The sequence below is a fragment of the Condylostylus longicornis genome, unplaced genomic scaffold (assembly GCF_029603195.1).
Source record: "Condylostylus longicornis isolate FDR11 unplaced genomic scaffold, ASM2960319v2 ptg000083l, whole genome shotgun sequence".
In the NCBI taxonomy this organism is placed as follows: Eukaryota; Metazoa; Arthropoda; class Insecta; order Diptera; family Dolichopodidae; genus Condylostylus; species Condylostylus longicornis.
This window is the reverse complement of record NW_026578051.1, coordinates 1002510-1025034: the sequence shown is the minus strand read 5'-3', so window position 1 is coordinate 1025034 and position 22525 is coordinate 1002510. Positions and strand designations below refer to the sequence as shown.

At 19.8% G+C, this 22525-nt stretch overlaps 1 protein-coding gene across 4 annotated transcripts in view; it reads right to left on the bottom strand.

Annotated features, from left to right (window-relative positions):
• The window catches only part of LOC129613393 (probable serine/threonine-protein kinase DDB_G0282963), a 91581-nt gene extending 73882 nt beyond the window's left edge, over positions 1 to 17699 (bottom strand). For 3 of the 4 annotated variants that reach the window (XM_055527432.1, XM_055527431.1, XM_055527430.1), the window contains exons 1-2: positions 16887 to 17699; positions 5364 to 7651 (exon numbers count right to left, since the gene is read on the bottom strand). In XM_055527432.1, coding sequence (XP_055383407.1) covers positions 5364 to 7216 — 1853 coding nt within the window. In that variant the 5' untranslated portion in view covers positions 7217 to 7651; positions 16887 to 17699. Of the gene's footprint in view, positions 1 to 4732; positions 7652 to 16886 lie in introns of those variants that run through there. The other variant, XM_055527429.1, reaches the window with a different exon arrangement.
• Between the last annotated feature and the right edge of the window lie 4826 nt (positions 17700 to 22525).

The following is a 22525-nucleotide window of genomic DNA, read 5'->3' as shown; positions in this document are numbered from 1 at the left end:
TAAATCAATATTAAATTAATCAATAAGATGAGATGAATAGCGACAATATCCAAACATAATGTGTACATAGATCTTGTACTCGAACATGAAGAACTGAATTTGAAAGAAATTTTTTTGGAAGAGGATTTTGCAAAACTTATATTTAAATTGATTTTTGTTGGTCCCACGTAAGGCGCCAGCAGATAAATCTTTATAAATTAAAGAAAATATGTTTTACTTCCAAATTAATGCACTTGACATTCAAATGTCCTGACAGAACTGACAGGCAATTTATATTTAATACATAAATTAACTGCCGCTACTATATAGTTGGCTACTACTTAATTTTAACTAATATTACAGTAAAACTACTGCAATAATACCAGTAATTAAAACACTTTTTACTTATATAAAGTAAGGTGAGTATTTCCTTAAAATATTATCAGATTGTACTATTTTTGTTTTTATGTACTTAAAGATTATATAAAAAATTATTATCAAAATTTATAATGTGGTAATTTTTTTCCAATAAATTCATTTTTTCAACTGATATGGGTGTGGGAACGATGATAAGGAAATTATTTTCTTTTTTTTTGCTGAAATACTTGCTTATATTTTTTTTACTATTATTATTTCATATACTGTTTACAAATTGATTATCGCAATTAAATATCATAAAAATTTTGTTTTTTTTTTTTATTTTTCTCTTCATTTATAAAAAATAAAGTAAAGTACTCAACTGTGTGTTGGTCATATACGTACACACTTATATAACAATGTTTTAGTACGTAAACAATTATGAATATACAGCTAGAGTGAATTAAGAATCAGTGAGAGAATTTAAACAAGAATAAAAAGAAAAAAAACAAGCCAATCGCCAATATCATATGAAATTTATTTTTAATTAAAAAAAAAACACAAAATTAAAATAAAAAAAGCTTTTTGACATTCTTTAGTACTTAGTATTATGCCTGCGTAACAAAAAATCACTATTAAAATGACTAAAGTGACGTGTTGAAACCACATAGTTAAGTTGTAGGTTGTGAAAATGTTTATTTTTTATCACTCGCAATTTGTTTTGTACTTTTTTTTTTTAAATTGAATGAATAATTTTTTAATACGGTTTTGAAGAGTATAATAAAATTGTTTTTTAATTTATTCAAAAATCTGTAGAAGTGTATTATGCTAAATACTTAATGTGTAAAAGGCGTACAAGTGTTGTACTCGTAATAACTGTAATAAAAATTGCATATAACTAGGTAGTTTTAACTAAGAATATTAAAATTAGCATGTTAGTTTAAAAAGTTAAGGCAATTTTTAAAAAGAAAAGAAAATTTTGATCAGCCTTGCAAGAATAAGAACTAATCTACACTTCAACTAATATACATAACTAATATTAGGAATTCGATATTTAATTATAAAAGAAATTACAGTCGTCTATTGGGATAAATATTAACTATTTAACAGCTGTTAAATACATCAATAAAACTGTTATACACACCCGTATAACTGTTATACGCATCCTTATAACTGTTATAACCATTTGTGCAGCTTCCACACACATCTCTATAACTGCTATACTAACTTCAATAACTGTTATACTCAACTTTATAACTGTTATACGTACTTATATATAACATATAGCGTATGTATAATGTATAGTTTATACACACATCTTATGAAAATATTACACACTCATAATACATACACACTTGCGTACATACAATTATAGATATAATTTTTAGAATAAAACAAATAAGTAATTAAATATTAATTAAGTATTCTCTTGCCACAGATATCCTATAGATGGTTGATTCTGAACGAAATTTTGTTGTTTTACATATATATCTTTTTTTGGTTTGGGTATAGATAGAAATTTTAGAATTCCATACGAATGATTTGGTAAAGATAAAAATAAAATAAAGGAATATACTTAATATGTTTAAAGAAAATTGAGTTGCTTTTTTTTATTATTATTTTGTAAGACTATTATTATTTTTACTATAATATTTAAAATAGTAAGCATAAGTAATTAATATTACAATTTAATTCAAAAATTTTACTGTCACTTTAATTGTGAATTGAATACTAATTATTTATAAAGTAACAAATTATAAATTTGAACTTATTTTTTTGTGCATGTATATAAGTATAACACTTAACAAATAGTATATATATATATATGGCTTATAAGTCTAAATATGCATAGAAAATTTTAAATGATTTATGACTTTTTGTTTCCATAAACATAAATATACATACATATAATTTTTTTTGTAAGAATATAAAATTTTTATTTTCATTTATAATTATTAATAAATTATTTTGATAGGAAAGGAAGAATATGTAAAATATTTACAAACAATTTACATAATTATATATATGTATACATATATGTATATATATATATATATATATATATATATATATATATATATATATATACAGGAAATGATATATATATATATATATCATTTCCTGTATGATTTTTATTACTGTAATAAAGAAATATAGCTTTTTAAAATATAAATTTAATATTTTTGAAAGACAAAAAATTATGAAATGTTTTTTTAACGATTTCAATACTTATAATTAAGTTTTATTGATTGAATTAAACAGCTAGTTAAGTCGAATAAAACAAAGCATTACACTTAAGTATATTGGCAAGTCGAAAACTTACATTCAACTGAAATGAGTGAGACAACAGTAAAGTTGAATATTTATTTTGACACTTCGCTTATTTTGACCACATTGTTTTTTTAATTTAAAGATGTAAAACAAAAAAAATTATTAAAATGAAGAATCTCGCATGTTAATCTGCCTATATTAGTTGAAATATAAACTCTTAATTAATATCTTATATTTATAATTTAAATTAATTATTTAATTTAATTGTCATTTGATTAATATGCAAAAAATTCTATTAATTTTAAGGCAGTATAACAAAATTATTCTGTAATGCAATATTCATTATAGTTAAGTATGAATATTAAGGATTTTGGCAACAATCGAAAAAGTTTAATACTCGTATAATTTTAATAAAAACACAATATAACCTAGGTGCTTACTTATTATCTACACTAATTTTATATTTTCTTTATTCTAAAATGTTTGCATGTAATTCACACTAAATTACATTAGTTACTTATTTACTTTTATTTTTTAAATTTGAATTTTAAATTTATAAAGGTAAATATCTATGTATATAAGAACTACAGTGTTATACATATAACCATGTATAACACTATACCAAGCTATATAACAAATTATAACATTATAGTTCTTATATATAGGTACCAACTACCAAGTACACCTATTTGGATCCATTTCAACATAAAGAAAGAAGTAAAAAGTAAAATGAGAGAAAAAAGTTAAAATCGTTTTTTGTTTTTCTTTTTCATTTTTTTTTTGTTATTTTTCTTAAAAATTGTTAATTCTTCTCATTTTATCATCACCGTCCTTTTATCCAATTTTAAACAGAATTAATTTATGTATTAAAAAGCAAAGCCAAAAAAATAAAAACCGTAGAATAAAAAGTTTAAAAAAAATATTTTATAACTAAAACGTATATAAGTATACGTATATACATACATAAATACATATTTATAGAGAATAATAATAATAATAAAAAAAGTTAACAAAGTTTTTCAGGAGCGCAACAACCTTTTAAAATTATGTAAAAAATTCTTGAATACATAACATAATAAATAAATAAATAAATAATAAAAGAAAATAACGCGACAATCCTTTTCTCTTCCCTACATAAAAATCCCTACAAAAGTTGCACATTATATGGTAAGGTGAACACACGGCCAAATACTTGTGAGCATTTTTAGTAAATTTATGTGGTTTATCGGATAGTGTTAGTTAAAAAATGAAGAGAATATGAAAATTAAACCGGAGAGTATGGGGAGATAATGGGAAAATACTGACTGAGTACACATCTAAGATCAAAAAAAATATAGAATTGGGAGAATATAAGAGTGCTTAAATTAACAATGACAATTGACAGGTAAAGTTCTGTAGGAATAGAAAATCTACGTGTCGTTCTAAATAACGGAATAATAAACGAAATTGAATAATAACCATATTTTCTTTAATTTTTGATTCCTTAACACGAACACTCCATGAACCGAAATTATCCCTAGCACGAGAATTTTTTCATGCCACTATCAAGTCAGCTGCCTCTTACAACATAAAATAAATGGAAACCCAAAAATTAGTGCTTTCAAAATCTTAGATTATATTTTGCTTTAGTATAAACGCAGTTTTGGTACATAATATATACAATATTTAAAATCAAAATAAGTGTCCCTACCGAATCTGTACTAAAATTCACTCATGAATTTTGATAAGAGTATTATATAAAATTCACGCCAAACCGCACGTTAATATCCCAATGAATATAAGTATGTACGTAAGTACACACAGATTTCATCATATTTACATTGAGTGAAATATAAACATAGAAGCATATACGTATATGTAGGTGTATAACAAAATAATTTTTTTTTCGAATTGAAAGCGAAAAAAAAGGACAAAAAAATATAAGAAAAGCAAAAAAACAAAAGTCCTTTAAGGCTTAAAAAATCTTTTGAAGCACGATGAGAATGAACTTTTTTTTTTTTGCTTTAAAAAACATACTGTTATACGTTGCTTATATACTTAAATATTGGTATAATATATATATATATATATGCATGTATATACATATACTTGGGTTATTGAATTTTATAATATAAATATGTATGTATAAATAGATCCAAGTAGATATTATTATACTGACAAAACATACTGTTATACACAATGCTTCGTACACAAATATTATATTGAGCTTTATTTTTGTGTATGCTTGTGTATATGCACATAATATAAGACAAGGTAAAATAAAAGTATAAACAAAAATGAAACGTAAATAAAATAAATCAGAAGAGAAAGGGAAAAATATCTCGAGGAGAGAAAAGGAAATGAAAACAGAAAAGTCCTAACAGAAAAATAAGAACGAAAAAATTTTAAAATAGAATAAAATAAAAAATAAAACTAGTTTTTTCAAATCTCAACTCAACTACTCAATATCTTTTCATTTTCTCCCCCTTTCTTGTTGTTTTTTATACTCAAATCAAACTCAAATAAAATTTAATTTTAAACTCTCTTTTATATTTTAAAAAGATCGATACCCAACAACATCACAATGGGATGGGATACGATGACGAAATATTTTTCCTTATTTTGATAAATGGTTCTATCTACAATAAAATGTTGCCAAACAGAAAATTTTTTTTTATTTTGGAGAGTAAGTTTGGACCAAATTAAAATCGTATATAAGAATTTAAAAAATATTTTATATTGATATTATAAAAGAATCATACAAAAATTCCACATACCTGTCAGATGATTCAGAAGAATCATAACGATCTGCACATCTTTTCTTTTTATTTCTACTGTCTTCTGCAGTATCCTGATTTTGTTGTTGCTTTTGCTGTTGTTGATATTTTTGTTCAATTTTATCCGGTTTCATTTGTGGTTTTTTAATAATATTATTATTATCCAAAATTAAATTTGTTTTTGAATTATTATTATTTTTAATATTATTTTGTTGATTTAATTCTTGTTTTTCATCATCATTTCCATTTATTTTATTTTTTTCATTATCTTTTTCTTCGTTTTCATTCAATTTTTGTTGATTATTAATTATTTTTTCATTTGATATATTTCCTTCTGTTATTTGTGGTACAGTTTTTGTTGCTGTTGTTGTTATTGTAGTTGTGGTAGTTGTAGTTGTTGATGAAATATTATTTAAATCTTTTAAAGATGTTAATTTTATTATTGAATTTTTAATTGATTTTATTGATGGGATTGGTGTTGGTGTTGTTGTTATCATTTCAGTTTTTGTTGATATTGATGATGTTACTGATGTAGTTGATGTTGATGTAACTGTTGTTATTGTTGTTGATGTAACAATTAAACCATCTGATAATAATGGCGATAATAATGACGATGATGTGGATGATGATGACGATATTGGTAATGATAATGCTCTTACTGGTATTGAAGATAATGATGATATTAACGACGACGATGTTGATGCTGATATTGATGAATAGTCTTGTGGTTTTAAAAATTGTTGTTGTTGTTGTAATATTGCTGATGGTGATATTGATAATAATTTACTAATATTATTATTATTAGTAGCTTTAATATTATCATTATCCATTTTTTCTTTTATATTTATATTATTTTTAATTAAAATATATGGATTTAATTGATAATTATTATTATTATTATTGTTATTATCATTGCTATTATCTTTATTATTATTATTATTATTATTATTAGTTTTAATTAAAGATAAATTATCATTGTTATTATTATCACTAGAGTTGAGACCAATTGTGGTACTATTAGCACTATTAACAACTTTACTATTATTACTATTTTTATTATTATTATTATTTTGTAATATATTTGAATCAAATAATAATTTTGATTTTTTATTTTTTAATTCATCTTCTTTATTTTTTAAAAAATCATTCGCTATTGCCGGCGCTGTTGCTGTTGTCGCTACTGATGTTGTTGTTTGTGTTGTTGTTATTAAATTTTTCATTGTATCAACATTTTTTGTATTATTTATTATTGTATTACATATATTCACAATATTATTTTTAGTTGAACAATTATTTTTATTTATCTCTTTACTATTATTATTAATTTTAAATAATTGTTTAATATCATTATTATTATTATTATTATTATTACTGATGTTATCATAAGATTTTCGCCGATTATTAATTATTTTTTTATTATTTTGTATATTATTAGCATTTTTCGTCATTATAATATTTTTATTATTATTATTACTGTTTATGATACTTAAACTATTTGTATTTAAATTAATTAAAGAGGGTGCTATTGTATAATTACTATTATCTAATAATTTAATATTATTAGTAATAGTTGAAACATTTATTGTTTCTGAAACATTTATGCTTAATTGTTTATAATTACTATTGCTATTATGTGTTAATATTGCTGTTGTTGTTACTGCTGTTGTTGCTGTTGCTGTTATTGTTGAGGTTTTAATTATTGTTGAATTTTTATTAGAATATTCATTTTTATTACAATTATTTTGTTTTTTTGATGATTTTACTAATAATTCATTTTCTTCATTAATATTTTCTAATTTTTTATTATTAGAATTATTATTTTGTTCTTTTAATAATGAAAAATTATCCGCCATTTTATTTTTATAATAACATTTTGAAAATAAGTTTCCATTTTGATAATATTTTTTATTAAATTAATTTTTATTAAATTTTATAATTTAAATGTTGTAATTTAATATAAGTAGAAATTTTTTTCATGTTTTTTTGCGATTTTTTTAAAATAATTTTTTTTTTGTAATTTTAATTACAATTTCGATAATTTTTATTATAATAATTCTACGTACACAATATTTATAATTATTTTTATTTATTCTACATATTTACTTACACTTCAATAAATATAATTATTATTATTTTACGATTTTAATAAGATTAAAAATAAAACACCGAATTTTTATAATTGCTTTTATATGAAAGAAAAAAACAAACCGAATTTTATACCGAATTATTTTTTATAAAATTTTATTTAAAATTTTAATTGTCATTTTTTTTCGGGTTGTTGAGATGTGCTGAAATTAAAAAGAATGATATGTTTTAGATTTTTATTTAAAAAAATTGTAATTTATTATAATTATTAAGTATAAGTGTGTATATAATTATGAAAATATTAATCTAAATTAAAGTAAATTTATAAATACGTACTGAAATCTTTTTCGCAATTGAATATTTCTTTAATATGAATAAAATTTGAACATAAATTAAAAATGTTCAAAACTATATTATTTATAACAAATATACTTAGTTACTTATACTTACATAGTATTTTGCATAAGGTAGAAAAAATTTCAAGGGACAATAGGATGATTCAATTTCGAAAAAAAAATTGTATGGCTAAGGGTGGTAGATATACTCGTTTTCGAACTACAGGCTGTTGAAAAAAACATGTACCAGATGTTTCCTGCACATAAATAAATATTTATAACCTCGGAACCATGCAACATAGAGAACAATCAATTTGATTTAATGCATAATTTTTAAGTAAAAGCTTGAATCTTAATAATTGAAATTTAATTTTAGTTTCAAATATGATGTATTTAGTAAGTGTAATGTTAATATGTCCTTAAAACTATTATATACTTAGAATTATTATATAAATTTAGTTAAATATATGAAACACCTCAAAATAAAAATTGCAAAATTATGCAGAATTGAAAGAAGTACCGTTTGTAAGTTGATATTTATTCAATTATTTAAGTATATGGTATTTGTTGCGAACAAGTAGTTATTGTTGGTAACCGATAAATACTGCTTGAAATTCATAAGGGCGATGTAGTCATACCAATGGGTGATCTGATCTCGAAAGTATGTAGCGATAACAGCGGGCTATAAAAAATTATACAGGAACGAACTAAGAAGAAGAAAACAACAATTGAAAAATACTACTTAATAGAACTTTGTCAAATCTTCGTACTTCTTATCTATGGTACCATTTTACCCCACAAAGTCATACATAAATATACTTGATCCTCACCAAACGGAAAAACAAGAAACCAAATTTACCACATGGTAAGAACTTGGTAAGAGTAGAAGAGAAGCAGACATAGATAGCGATCACAAAGTGCTAACAAGCGATATCAAACAAAAAATTGAAAGAAAGCGACAGTATAACAATAGAAACAAACGCTACAATACACAGAAACTCTAGAACTCTTAAACTGCAGACACATAAGCCAGTAGACTGTGAGAAAAGTAGGCTGTTTTTTGTTCATTCGGAGGTATTTAAACACCCTGCTTCGAGAATACAATTGAATCTCATGTTCCTCGCATACATATACCTATAATATATGCATTTATGTATAAAACACAATTTTATAGGAAAAACTAAAATTTTATTCACAATATTTTTAATTTCTAAGTATTCATGTAAGAATATAAGTATTTTATATTCATATATGTATATGTAAGTATATAATCAATTTATTATCAATTTAGTTTTTCTATTTTTTTTTTTTAATTCTATTTTTACTATCGTTTTAATTTATACGTCGACATAAAAAAGAAAAATTTAAACATAAAATTTATGATTACGATTTTTTACAACAAAATCATTTTGTATCTCATATTTTATTTTTTAATTTTAGTTTTTATTGTTTTTTTTTTTTTTTTTTTTCATTTACAAAATTTATTTATAAAACTTACATTATTTATGTATATATAATACGCTATATATGTATATAAATATAAATGAATAGATTTTTCTCTCTTTATTAAATTTTTAAATTGATTTTAGAGAAAAAATAATAAAAATATTTTTTTTTATATTGGATATACATACAAAAATACCCTCATAACTGTATAATACGAGTATAAGAGTTTTTCTTTGTTTCCAATTTATACATTTTTAAGTATTTAATAAATCCCACATACAGAGATTGATTCAATATATATATATATATATGTATATATGCATATTAGTATATAAGTAATATGTGAACAAAAAAAAAATAATATTTTTATATTATTCATGAAGATTTTAATAATATTACTTATACAAAATATGTATAAATAATTTTACATATTCATAAATATTTATATAAAAATTATATAGACATGTATTTATATATATATATGTATAGGTACGCATTTTTAAATAGTTATTCTCACAGTTATTATGCATGACATAGAGCATCTGGAAAATAGAAGGAAATATTAAGTATATTCTAGAATCTAGATCAAAAGTTGACTAAGACTATTCACAATTCGAAATTAAAATACTTAAAAAAATAGAAGAATATTATATTTAACCAAATTGCATATAATTATATTAACAGGGAACTATAAATTATTTTAAATTTAATATTGGTTTTGTAATTTGATCACATGTATATATATGTACACACTCATATTAGCTCTAAATACTCACAATAGCTCTTAGTCTATACAGCGAAATAATTTTTTATTTTAACAAATCCTAAGTGTAGTGCTCACTCCTAGTTCGCTTTTCTAATCTCCACCAAAAATTTCTGTACCTTTACTTTATATGAGGTACTTTTCGACGGTTTATTTTCAAAGTTAATAAGTTATAAGTACAAGAAAAATGTATGATTTCCATTTTACAAATACTGAAATTAATTTATATATGTAGGTATTTGCAACTCACTACAAGATTTTCAGGAAATAAATTAAAATATCTCTTACTAAGTATGCATTTAATTTAAAAAATTTTGCAACTGTACAAAACTAAATATATCGTGAATTCCCTATATTTAGTTTATGAAAAAATAATGTTTCATACAAAAAATTAGTACCTAATCGTATTAGTTGCAAAGTTCAATTTGAATTATATGATTACTTGTCTAAAAACTTATTTTTGCAATTTAAATTTAAAATTTAAATTACATTATTAATTAAAAAATAATTAATTTTTTTTATTAATTTTGTGTTTAATCGTCAACAAATGAACATGTACGTAGACCTGAAACACGTACGTACTATGTATGATATAAGTATCAAATATATGTATGAAGTTAAAAAGCATAACAGTTATACGAAATGCGTATCACAAATAAGTAAATTATTAATTAAATTATTAAGTAATTTACTTTATTAATTAAACGATAAGTCTATTATGTTATACTTAACTAATTTCCTATTTCAAATTGTAAAACATAAAAATCCCAAATCTATAAATTATACTTACAAGATTTCTTAAAATTGCAATAAAAGAACAGAATCAAACAAAAAAAAAAAAATAAAATAAATTAAAACTTGAATAAACCGACGGCATTTTTCTTTATAACATTATTTTTTTTACTTAAAAAATTTTTACCTACATTTATATATAAATACATATATGCATGCATATACTATATTCGTATTTATAATTCTAAGATATGTTTTGTATACTCGTTTTTTATACGTATGAAAGTTCCTTATCGTTATACGTATGTATATCATTATATAATAAGCACATTTATTTGCTCGAAGCATAAAAAAATACATGAATGTATGTATGTATATAGTCATATAAGAATGCATTCCTATTCTTTAAATTTTTTATTAAAGAGTAAAATGAAAAACAAAACATAAGAAATAAAATTAAAGGCAAAATGAAAATAAAAAAATAATCAAAAATTAAAAATAAAAACTATTAAAGTTTCCCTCTTTTGTGGCCCCATTATAAGACCATCATCTGTAATTAACTGCTTCCAAAAACTTCATCATCAAATAGTATAAAATGCACACAATTATACACATTTTATATATGACTTTATCTCTTCATATATAGCACGTATACATGTTTATATACATACATATAACAGTTTATTTATGTATAAATATACTACACATACGACCATCACAATAAATGCATAAATTCCATATCATACATAATACTATATCATACATATTGCTATATCATACATTTTATACTATATCATACATAATGCTTGCTATACATTATAATTATTATATAACATTTTATACATTTTATTTGTATGGATATCTTCACATCCATTAAATTTACAAATACTCAGTCATATAACATATTAAAATGCTTATTATGTACATATGCAAGTAAACGTATACATAAATATGTATGTATTTATATTCCCCATAAATGAATATTTAATGTTTGAAAAACTAATAAGTCTGAAGATATACGAGTAATATTATGTTTGCATGTATGATTTGATAATTTTAAAGAAAAAAAGAAATAAGAAAAATTATAAAAAGAAAAAAACATATGATTACAATTTCCTACTCGGAAAATTATGACATACAAGTCACACGAAAAAAATACACAAAAAAAAGAAACAGAAATAAAAAAATAAAGAAAAAAAAAAACAGTTAAAAAGGAAAATTATTATAGGAAAAAGAAAGAAATAAAAAATTTTCTGAACAAGGCGAAATTATTTTTATACAGCAAAATATATAATATTAAATACGCATCACAATAATATATACACATATTATTGTGTATAATATATGAAGTTTTATATATATATATATACATATAATAATTATATACCTATAATAAAATATTATTATATTAATCAATATCATTATTAATATACTATATTTGTAATAAAGAGCCATAATATAAAATATTGCTATACTTTGTATATATGCACATGCACATACGAGTATATCACTCGTGTATCTGTATATCAAAATTATATGTATACGTATAATCACATTATATACTTTCTTATTGCAATATATGTAATTTCTGTTTGAAAAGCAAGTGTAACTTCATACTTATTTACATGAATATACACTCTTTTTACTCTCTTTTTATGCACATATTCATTCTGTCACATCTATTTATGTAAGTATATATATCTATATCCATTTTACATACTTCATATTAAATAAAATAATAAAAATTATTTCTACTACATATTTTTATTTCTAAAGTATATATAACACATAAATATACTGTATAACATTATGCATAACAATATACACAGTGTATTGTATAACTTATATAGTATATTATACATACATACAATGTGGCATCAACACGTTTTTTATTTTTCTTACTCAATTTAGAAAAATATAATATAGAAAAGATAATATACATATATACATACTTATTTTGTATACAAAAAAATATTTTTATAACAATATTCATGTTGGATATAATGTTGTTATACATTCTATACAATTCTCATATACTCTCATATACTTGTTTAGTATAAAAGAAATAACATACACAAACACAATTACATTTATGTTTTAAAAAAGAAAAAGTTTACAAAAAAAAAAAAAAGTAATGACAAAAATAAAAATACATAATAATAAAAAAATAATAACAATAATAATAAAAACAAAAATTCTTAAGTAACATACACAATATACATAAAATTATAATTTTTATGATATAAGCCTTATATACAAACCATATGTAATGTATGCTGTTATGTTAAAAACCATATGTATATGTGTTATGTTATGTTCTATTCGTATATAATAAAATGTTATAATTTATAAAATGAAAAGAAAAAAAAAAAGAACAATTATCTTCATACAATCTATTTTTTTTTTCTGTTATACATACATATATCCATATGTTAATACATAAATAATCAGTACGTAACAACGAACAATTTTAAAACACAAGTATAACAATATATTATTTATAATGTATAATGTTCTATAGAATTTTCTCTTTTAATTTTTCTCTTTTTCTTTTATCTCGCTCAATTTTTATGTGCATATAATTATTATATTCAAATATGAAAATTAAAAAATGTTGTTTTATTTATTGATTAATATTGCTTGCTTACTTCTTTTTACTCCCCTCACTATATTTGTACATATGTATATAAATACAATACTCTTTTAAAATAATATTTCCTACTCTTATATTATTATTCTATTCTATACTGTTTTGCCTTGCCTTGCCTTACCTTATATGCATTTATTCTCTTCCGTTTCTCTATATTTTTATCTCTTATTTTTTCATGGTTCATTTTTTTTATTATATTATATACCTATATTATATGCAACTTCATATTATAAAATAATGCTAAGAAATTAATAAAATAATAAAAACAAAACAATAAAATAAAATTCTCATTGAATACACATATTTTGTTTTTGTTTCACTGATAATTTTTATGTTGGGAGAATAAAAGAAAAAAAAACAAATGAGCTTGCGCATTAATCTAGAGAAATTCAATTCAATGTTTAAATAAATAAATATTATGCTCTCATTTTTATGAAAAATTTTATTGTTGCTTTTTATATAATAAATAAAATCTAGTATGGGATTTTATATTAAAAAAATATATGTAAATATTATGAACTTTCCTTTATTTTCCCTATATATTAGAAACATAATTTTCTCAATTAATTTTTTTAATATTAAAATTTATTAAAAAAAAATTTAATATTTCCATCTCTATGTATATTTGTATACATATGTATGTATATATTTCAAGTTTTATAATTATAACTTTTTCAATAATTCTTACGCAAAATTATTTACATACAACTACACATTTTTATAGATTTTTATAAATTTTTGTAAGTTATTCTCTTTTTTTTTTTTTTTGCTCTTTCATACTCTTTCAATGTCAGCTTTCTATGTTTTCTTGTTTAAAGAGAAAATATTAGAGAAGAAATTCAATTATTTACCTCTCATCCGTATGTGGTTTATGAATAAAAAAAAAACAAAAAAAAAATATATTATGTACACAAATATACAATTGAATTTTGATTTTAATTTTTAATATTTAGGAAATATGTTTGGTTATGTACTACGGCTTATAATTTATTTAATATATTTAATATTGTTGTAATCCGATAAATATAAGTTCTATGCCATTTTTTCTATCAAATTTCATTAAAATCATTATTTATACAAATATACAATACAATTCAATTCCTACTCATTAATGTTTCTCATTAAATAATACTATTCTTTCACAAATTTCACTCACTCTCTCTTTATTCTCATTGTTATTTCTTTTAATATCTCTTTCTCTTCCATCATATTATTTTTAAACAAAATTTTATTTTAACATGTTATATTGAATTTTCAATCAAAATATTTTTAAATACACTTTAAATTATTCAATTTAATTTATTTCTAAATAATTTTATTAACTTATACTATTAATTAATTGTATTTTTAATATAATATTTCATTTTTATAAAATAATTATTTAATATTAAATTTTTTCTATAAATTTCATTGACATTTAAATGAAAATGTCTAACAATAAACTACAATTTTATGTGTTGAATTTTTTCAAGTCAGCAGCACTCACTAAACTACAAAGCAACAGAGCATATTAATTTGTTTTTCTCTTCTCCAAAAATTAATTCAAGAGAAAAATGTTTTGGTTTTTGTTTTTTTTTTTCATTAAATTTCTCATTAAAAATATGTATGAAAGCAATACAAATAGATAGTTTATAATAATATACATGTATTATAGAAACTACATAGCTACAATTTCATATTACTAAAAAATATTTTGGTAAATAATAATAATAAACATAAATAAAATTTGAAATTTCATATTAATTATGTTGCAAGAGAATAAATAACAAATTCTCTCATTGCGAGAAGAGAATCAATAAATTCAAAATAAGCATTGAGTAAAAAATGAAACAAGAGTAATATATAAAATGATAATAAAATAGCTAATAATAAATAAATAAATAATAATGATAAGAGAGAAATTAGAGAAGAAGAGAAAATTGAATATTTTGAAGAAAAAAAAAATAATTTCACTTTTTATGTACATAAATATAAATAATGTTTGTTTTCTTGTTATTGTTATTCTTATTATAAAAAAAAAGTGCAATTTAAGTCCAATATTGTTTTTATACTTTTTTTTTATTTATATTTTGTTTTTTTTCTTATATTAATTTCGATTTTTTTAATAAATGTGCATAAACTTTATATACATACATATACATAGTATATAACAATATTATATTTATCATAATTATTTATAAGAGTATATATGTATATTATAATAACAAAGTTATATACATATAGATATAATAAATATAATTTTGTAAATATAATAATGAAAAATGTATATGAATATTGTACATGAGTAAGTAACAATAATAATAATAATAATAATAATAATAATAATAATAATAATAATAATAATAATAATAATAATAATAATAATAATAATAATTCAAAATAATAATAAAAATATTGCATATATAAACAAGTATATATTCGGTTTATTCTCTTACTTTTTCTTATATATGTACAGTATATATACACATTCACATGGCATACACACATCAGAGGTAAGAAGAATGTACCAAATATTTTGCCTAACAATATTTTTTGCATCTTTTATAAGAAGTAAAATAAAAACTTATGCATAAATTACATAATTTTAAATTGTTATAATGCAATTTGTATACATTAGTATTACAGTTACATATAACTAAATATTAAGATATATGATTTATATAAATGTACTATAAGATTTTTAAAATATGTACTATAAAATTTAGTACATTTTTATGTAAAAATTTGTTTGTATATAAATAAGTATACCTAATTTAAAAAATAAGTAGGAAATAATTTTTTGTAAATGCCATTTAAATGTATGTAATTTAATTATTTAATTTAAGTCACTTATCGAAATTGAATGCTTTCCATTGAATTCTATTTCTTTTTTCGTATTTTAAAGAAATAATTTTAATAATAAATGGTAGATTAATTATAATTATTAAATTAAAGTATAATTATAAAAGTAGAAATTATTTAAAGCAAAAAGAAAGAAAATTTTATACTTAATTGATTTGAAAACCCCTAAAATTTACAACATATTGGAGACCAAAAATTAGAATTCAGAATGTGTTATAACTTTGTACGGAATTCAGGACAAATTGGCACATTCACTCATTCACTGAATTCTTAAAAGTTTCCATACTCATAAACTGTAAATATGAGTACGTACGTGCATTTTAAATTTTTTTTCAAAAATGTACATATAACAAAAAAAAAACCTACTAATATTGTACGTATTTATTAATTATACTTATTTTATGACTTACAATTAATTAAATTCTATGAAAATTTTCCAAAAATCCAAATAATGTAATTTTTCCATTGATTAAACTTATATACTTAATAAGAATTTGAAAATTTTAAAATTTGAATAAATACTATTAATGAATATTTAAGTATAACACTTTTTTTTTAATAGGATGCTTTCAACAAGGTTATCACATTTTTGAGGAAAATTTCATAGAATTTTATATATCACAATTTTACTAAGAAATTAATTATTTAATTATACTTATGAACTGATTTACCTTTATTATATATTTTTTTTGTAATCCTCTCCGTCTCTCTCTGTTTCTCTCTCTCTCTGGTTTTATAATACAATTTTATTTATTTAATATTTTATCAGAATTAATTACACGAACAATAATTTTTTTGTATATAAAATATTCTTCTTGTAATAATTATTTTAAATTTATTTTAATTTTTACAAATATTTATTACTTATTATATTGTTATACACTTAATATTTTGAAAGATATTAGTAATAAATTGTTATATTAGTATGTAAATTATGATTTTTTTTTTTGTTTTTAGATAAAAATGATTATACTTAAATTTTATATGAATATTTTATATTTTTAATTTTATTTTATTGTTTTCATTTTTTAATTATACACACAAATATTATTGTTATATTATGTAATTATTACTGTTATATATATTGTAGTTATTTACTTAAAAAAAATAACAAAATTGTTATTTTTCAACATAAATTTTTTTAAATACATAAGAGTAGTGTTATTAAAAGTATAAATTATTTCGTTTTTTTTTTCTTGTTTTATATTAAGTAAGTATAAAAAAAAAATTTTTTTTCTATATTATATACTTACTTATACTCACTATGTAAACATTTAAATTTTCATTTTTCACAATAAATATACTTATATATGCTGGTATATAAGTAAGTAATTCTGTTATATTTTATATTGTTAAAATACATTAAACTTGTATATGTATATAAGTAGAAAGTATAATATATAAATGCGTTTTGTATAACAAGTACAGAATTTTTTTTTTTTAATGCACTTCTCCCTTTCAACAAAACATTTATTTATATACAATATGTATGTATATTGTATTCAATATGTATATATACACAATATTTATGTATAATTATATATGAGTGTGTATAATACTTTTTCTGTTTGTATAATATAAAAGATATACTTAAGTATATATATATATATATATATATATATAAATATATATATATTTTTTTTTTTTGTTTTTAACTTTGGAAATTTTTTATTTTTACATATAAATTCAATTTTTTTCTATTCTTGTTTTATGTTATGCCATTTATTTGTATATATACTTTTATGTAAGTTCATATTATATACTTATGTTGATATATAAGTATATATATATATATATATATATATATCAAATATATATTATTATATTTTTAGATTTTTATTATATATTTTATTTTTTATGTATAACTTTTATACTTGGTATATATAACATATAAGTGGAAGAAGAAAAATAATTTTCTTATTTACTTGTTATTTTTATTCATTTTTTTTACCCAATCTTTTATGTATCTATACTAAAAAAAATATATTTTTTTTTGTTTTTCCTTGTTCCTTAAGTATTTTGTAGGTAATTTTGTTTGTTGATGTTATTTTTTTTTATTTTCCACTCTTCTTATTATATTGTTATATTTTCACTTAAAAAAAAAAAATTTTTTTTTCTGAAATTTAGAAAAGAATTTTTTATTTCTTGTAAAAATTTTAAGTACCTACTCACTTACTTATGTACATACATAATATGTGGAACCTAGTTAATAGCAAATTTTTTGTTTTTCAGTTTTCTTTAATTAAAATTCTCAAATAAGTATTTTACAAAATTAGATTTGTTTTGTTTTTTTAGTTTATTTTGATTTTATTTTGTTATTCTTTTAATCCCGAAAATTAAATACCTATTCCAATTAGATTTTTTTTTATATATATACTAAGTATGTATTATTGTATGTAATTATATATTTGAATAAAAATATTCTAAATAGACATTTATTTCATTTATATACTAATTCGTTAGAATGTGATGATTATAATTTTATATTTTAAAAAATTAATTACATATAAATATAATTTTGTTATACAAATTTTTAATTCTTATTAAATGGGTATATATATGTACTTAAGTGTGATATATACATATACTTTTTTTTATTATTAGTAATATTTTGAAATTTTTTTTTTTAATATTTTGTCGATTATTATATACATATATCAATATGTATATATATGTATATAATATGTTTATTTATATAGTTATTATGTATTAGTTATTTTTTATACAATATATTTTTATATAACATAACTTTTTCTATTTTATATTTATATTTCACTTTCCCCTCTCTTCTTCTTATAAATTGTAATATTATAACTTCCACTTTAATAATGATATATATATATATATATACGATATATATATATAAATTTTTCTCTTCAAAGAATTTTTTTGTGTTATATAAAAAAAATTTTACATACACATATATATATATAGCAAATTTTTGTATAATATTATATTATTATACAATATATTATATATTATAATCACTTATATACTTATATATTTAATATGTTATATAAATACGTTTAATATATATTAGGTATAGGTATGAAAATAGTTATGATTCTGAATGTATTACATGTAGCTATGTATGTATAACATTTTTTTTTTTTTGTTTTTATTATATACCCACTTTGAATATATTTTTATCATACATATAATATGTACTTATTTACCGAAGAAAAATATTATTTAAGAAAATTTTAAATATTTTTAATTTTATATTGAAATTCTTATTATTGTTTTATTAAATATTATTCATTTATTTATCAATTACGTATAATAGTTAAGTTTATTTCAATTTTAGATATTACCCGTGTATAATAATAACGTTTTTCCGTTTTTTTTTTTGAGGAAAATAGGGGAAAAAAAAACACCAGTATTTTTTCGCCTAGCCTTTATTTTTTTTACATAAATATTCAAAATAATTTTTAATAATTTTTAAATAAACACACACAATTTTTTCGGTATATGTTTAATTGTAATTTTAAATTAAATTAGAAAAAAAAAAAATAATATTAATGGCAGTTTTTTTATAACATTTTTCTTTTTATTTTGTAATAAATAAAATTATATTTGCACTAAACAAAATTTCTCTTATATATTTTATATAATTTCTCTCAAATACACTTTTTATTAAATTCTAAATTCACTTTTTATTAAAGTGTTATATTGGTAATTAATTAATTATTAATAGAATTTGATTTTTATGAAAATTATTAATTTATGATAAAAAGAGAAAAACAATAAAATATGAAAACACTCTCATACACTTTTAAATTTTATAAATTTATATTAATTTCTTTTTTTAATTGAAACACAAAATATCTTTTATACTTAATTTCCTCGTTTCAAAATTTATTTTTTTTTTTTTTAATTAAATTGGAGAGGAGAGTAAAGAAAATGAATTTTCTTTGCATTTGCTTGACAATGCCGAAGAATAATGAGAAAATAAAATAAAATTTTTTTTTTAAAATTAAATGAAATTAAAAGTGTGGAATAAAAAAAAAATATGCAGAGATTTTTTCTTTCTTTTTTTTATCCGAAATCATTAATTTTTTTTTTTAGATTTTTCACTTGTAAATTCTCTTTATCTTTTATACTTAGATTTTCTTTTTTATATTCTATAAAAATTATTTTGATTTTCTTCTTCTTTTTTTTTTTATTTAGTATTATAATATTTTCTTTTTTTTGTATAATTTAAAAATATTAATTAATTAGAATAAAAAAAAAATTTAACCGAGAAAATTACACATATATAAACTTAAGGCTACCGCACCACTCACGATCAGACGACGCACTGAATGAAAAAAAAAAAAATTCAATTTTTATTTTGCTTTTTTCTACAATAGAAGAAAATAATAAAAAAAAAAAATTTAAAATAAAGAAGTTGTTCTCTTCTGAATTTAAAAATAAAAAAAAATTAATATAAAATTGTATATTTATATATATATATACATACGTACAGGTTAATATAATGTTCTCAATCTCTTAAATTTACATACTTATATACAAATGTAAATAAGTATAAAAAAAAAATTATATTTATATATTTAATCATTTTCATGCAATTTCTCTTAAATATACATGCATTTTTTTGGCGACAAGAAAGAGAAATTTAAGTTTGATTAATAATTAAAGAGAAAATTTAATAAAATATTGTGAATCAACCAAATATAATATAGAAAGAGAAAAGTATAAAATCAAATAAATTGATGTACTCAAATAATTTCGTATAAAATTTATAAAATATAAAGAGAATATTCTAATTCTACATTCTACATATTATTTACTATACTAGTCACTACACTACAATAGTACAATATGGCCATATGGCATTAAAGTAAAAAAATGCTAAATATGACGTGTTTTTTTTTTTATTTTATATTAAAATATAAGATCTTTGAATTTATGTCAAAAAAATTTTTTTGGCATTATTTTTTAAAATAGAATTCTTTTTTTAACAGAATATTTAAGTTTTTAATAATTATTAGATCGAATTAAATGCAAAATGGAATTAATATTTGAAGATTTTTAATATCTTTCAAAATTACTTGGTATTATTCGATTTATTATAAAGTAAATATGAATTTGATAAAAATTTCCTGTTATTGATTGCAGAATTTTTGTTGTTATTTTGTTATACATTATTACTTGTTATACATTATTTTAATGTATAATATTTTCATATTACACGCATTATTAATTGCTGGTGTTCAAACTTGCATTTTTTATTTCCTTTGTTCAAAGTCATCTATACGAATAGTATACATATGCGATTTAAAATAAATTGTTATATTACATATATAATCAAATATTCGAACTCGAAATTTATTTAAATATTTTTGTAAAATGTAAAAGTAGTAAGATATATTTTGTGTTATCTTTTCTGGCACAATTTAATTCTTTGGAAAATAATTTTTTGAGAAAATAATTAATTAGTTTCGTGAATTAAAATGTAAACAAGAGAAAGAAAATAATATAAGTTTCCCACATTTTATTGTTACAAAATTACCACAAATTATTATTTACATACATAGAATCAGATTTGAAGTCAGAAAAGAACTCAGAAGTTAAAATCATAAAACTTTAAAGATTTGTGCAAACAACAATATTAATAAATTTTTTTATAAAAACGGTTGCAACATTTGCAGCTACAAAGAGAAAATTCATGAAAAATACAAAAAATTCTTTGTGGTTTTGTAGTCTTCCTCTCTTGTTTTTTAGGCCGGTCGGTTTTTATAAAAATTTAAAAATGCTTAATTAAATGGGAATTTTTGTATTTTTGTTTTGAAAAGAGAATTATAAAAATTAAAAAAAGAAAGGAATAAATTTATAATAAAGATAAAACAAAGAGTAAAGAAAATAAAAATAAAATTTATTCTTGTCTTTTTTTTTTCTGTTTTGTTTTCAATTTTCTCTATGTAGGTTCATGTGTTATGTTGTGTATTGTAGAGTGCACGCCATGCACTTATACATCATTCTTTTCTTTTTTGTATTATAAATATTTTTTTTAGTGTTTCTTTTTTTTTCCTTCTTTACTATTAAAAGCTTTAAACTTTTATTTCGGAATCTAAACGCTATAAAATTTATGCAATTATGTATGCGTACATATTGTATTTTATATACATTAATATGAAATATGTATTCAAAAATGAAATTAGATATATCGATATTCCATACATACACTTATACATATTTTCAAGCTTAGGTTGTGTACACAACGAGCTTTACTTACAAAAATGCATTTTATTTTGTTGATTTCAGTAAAATGAAGAATAATAAATTTATATCTCTTAATTTTTAGTTT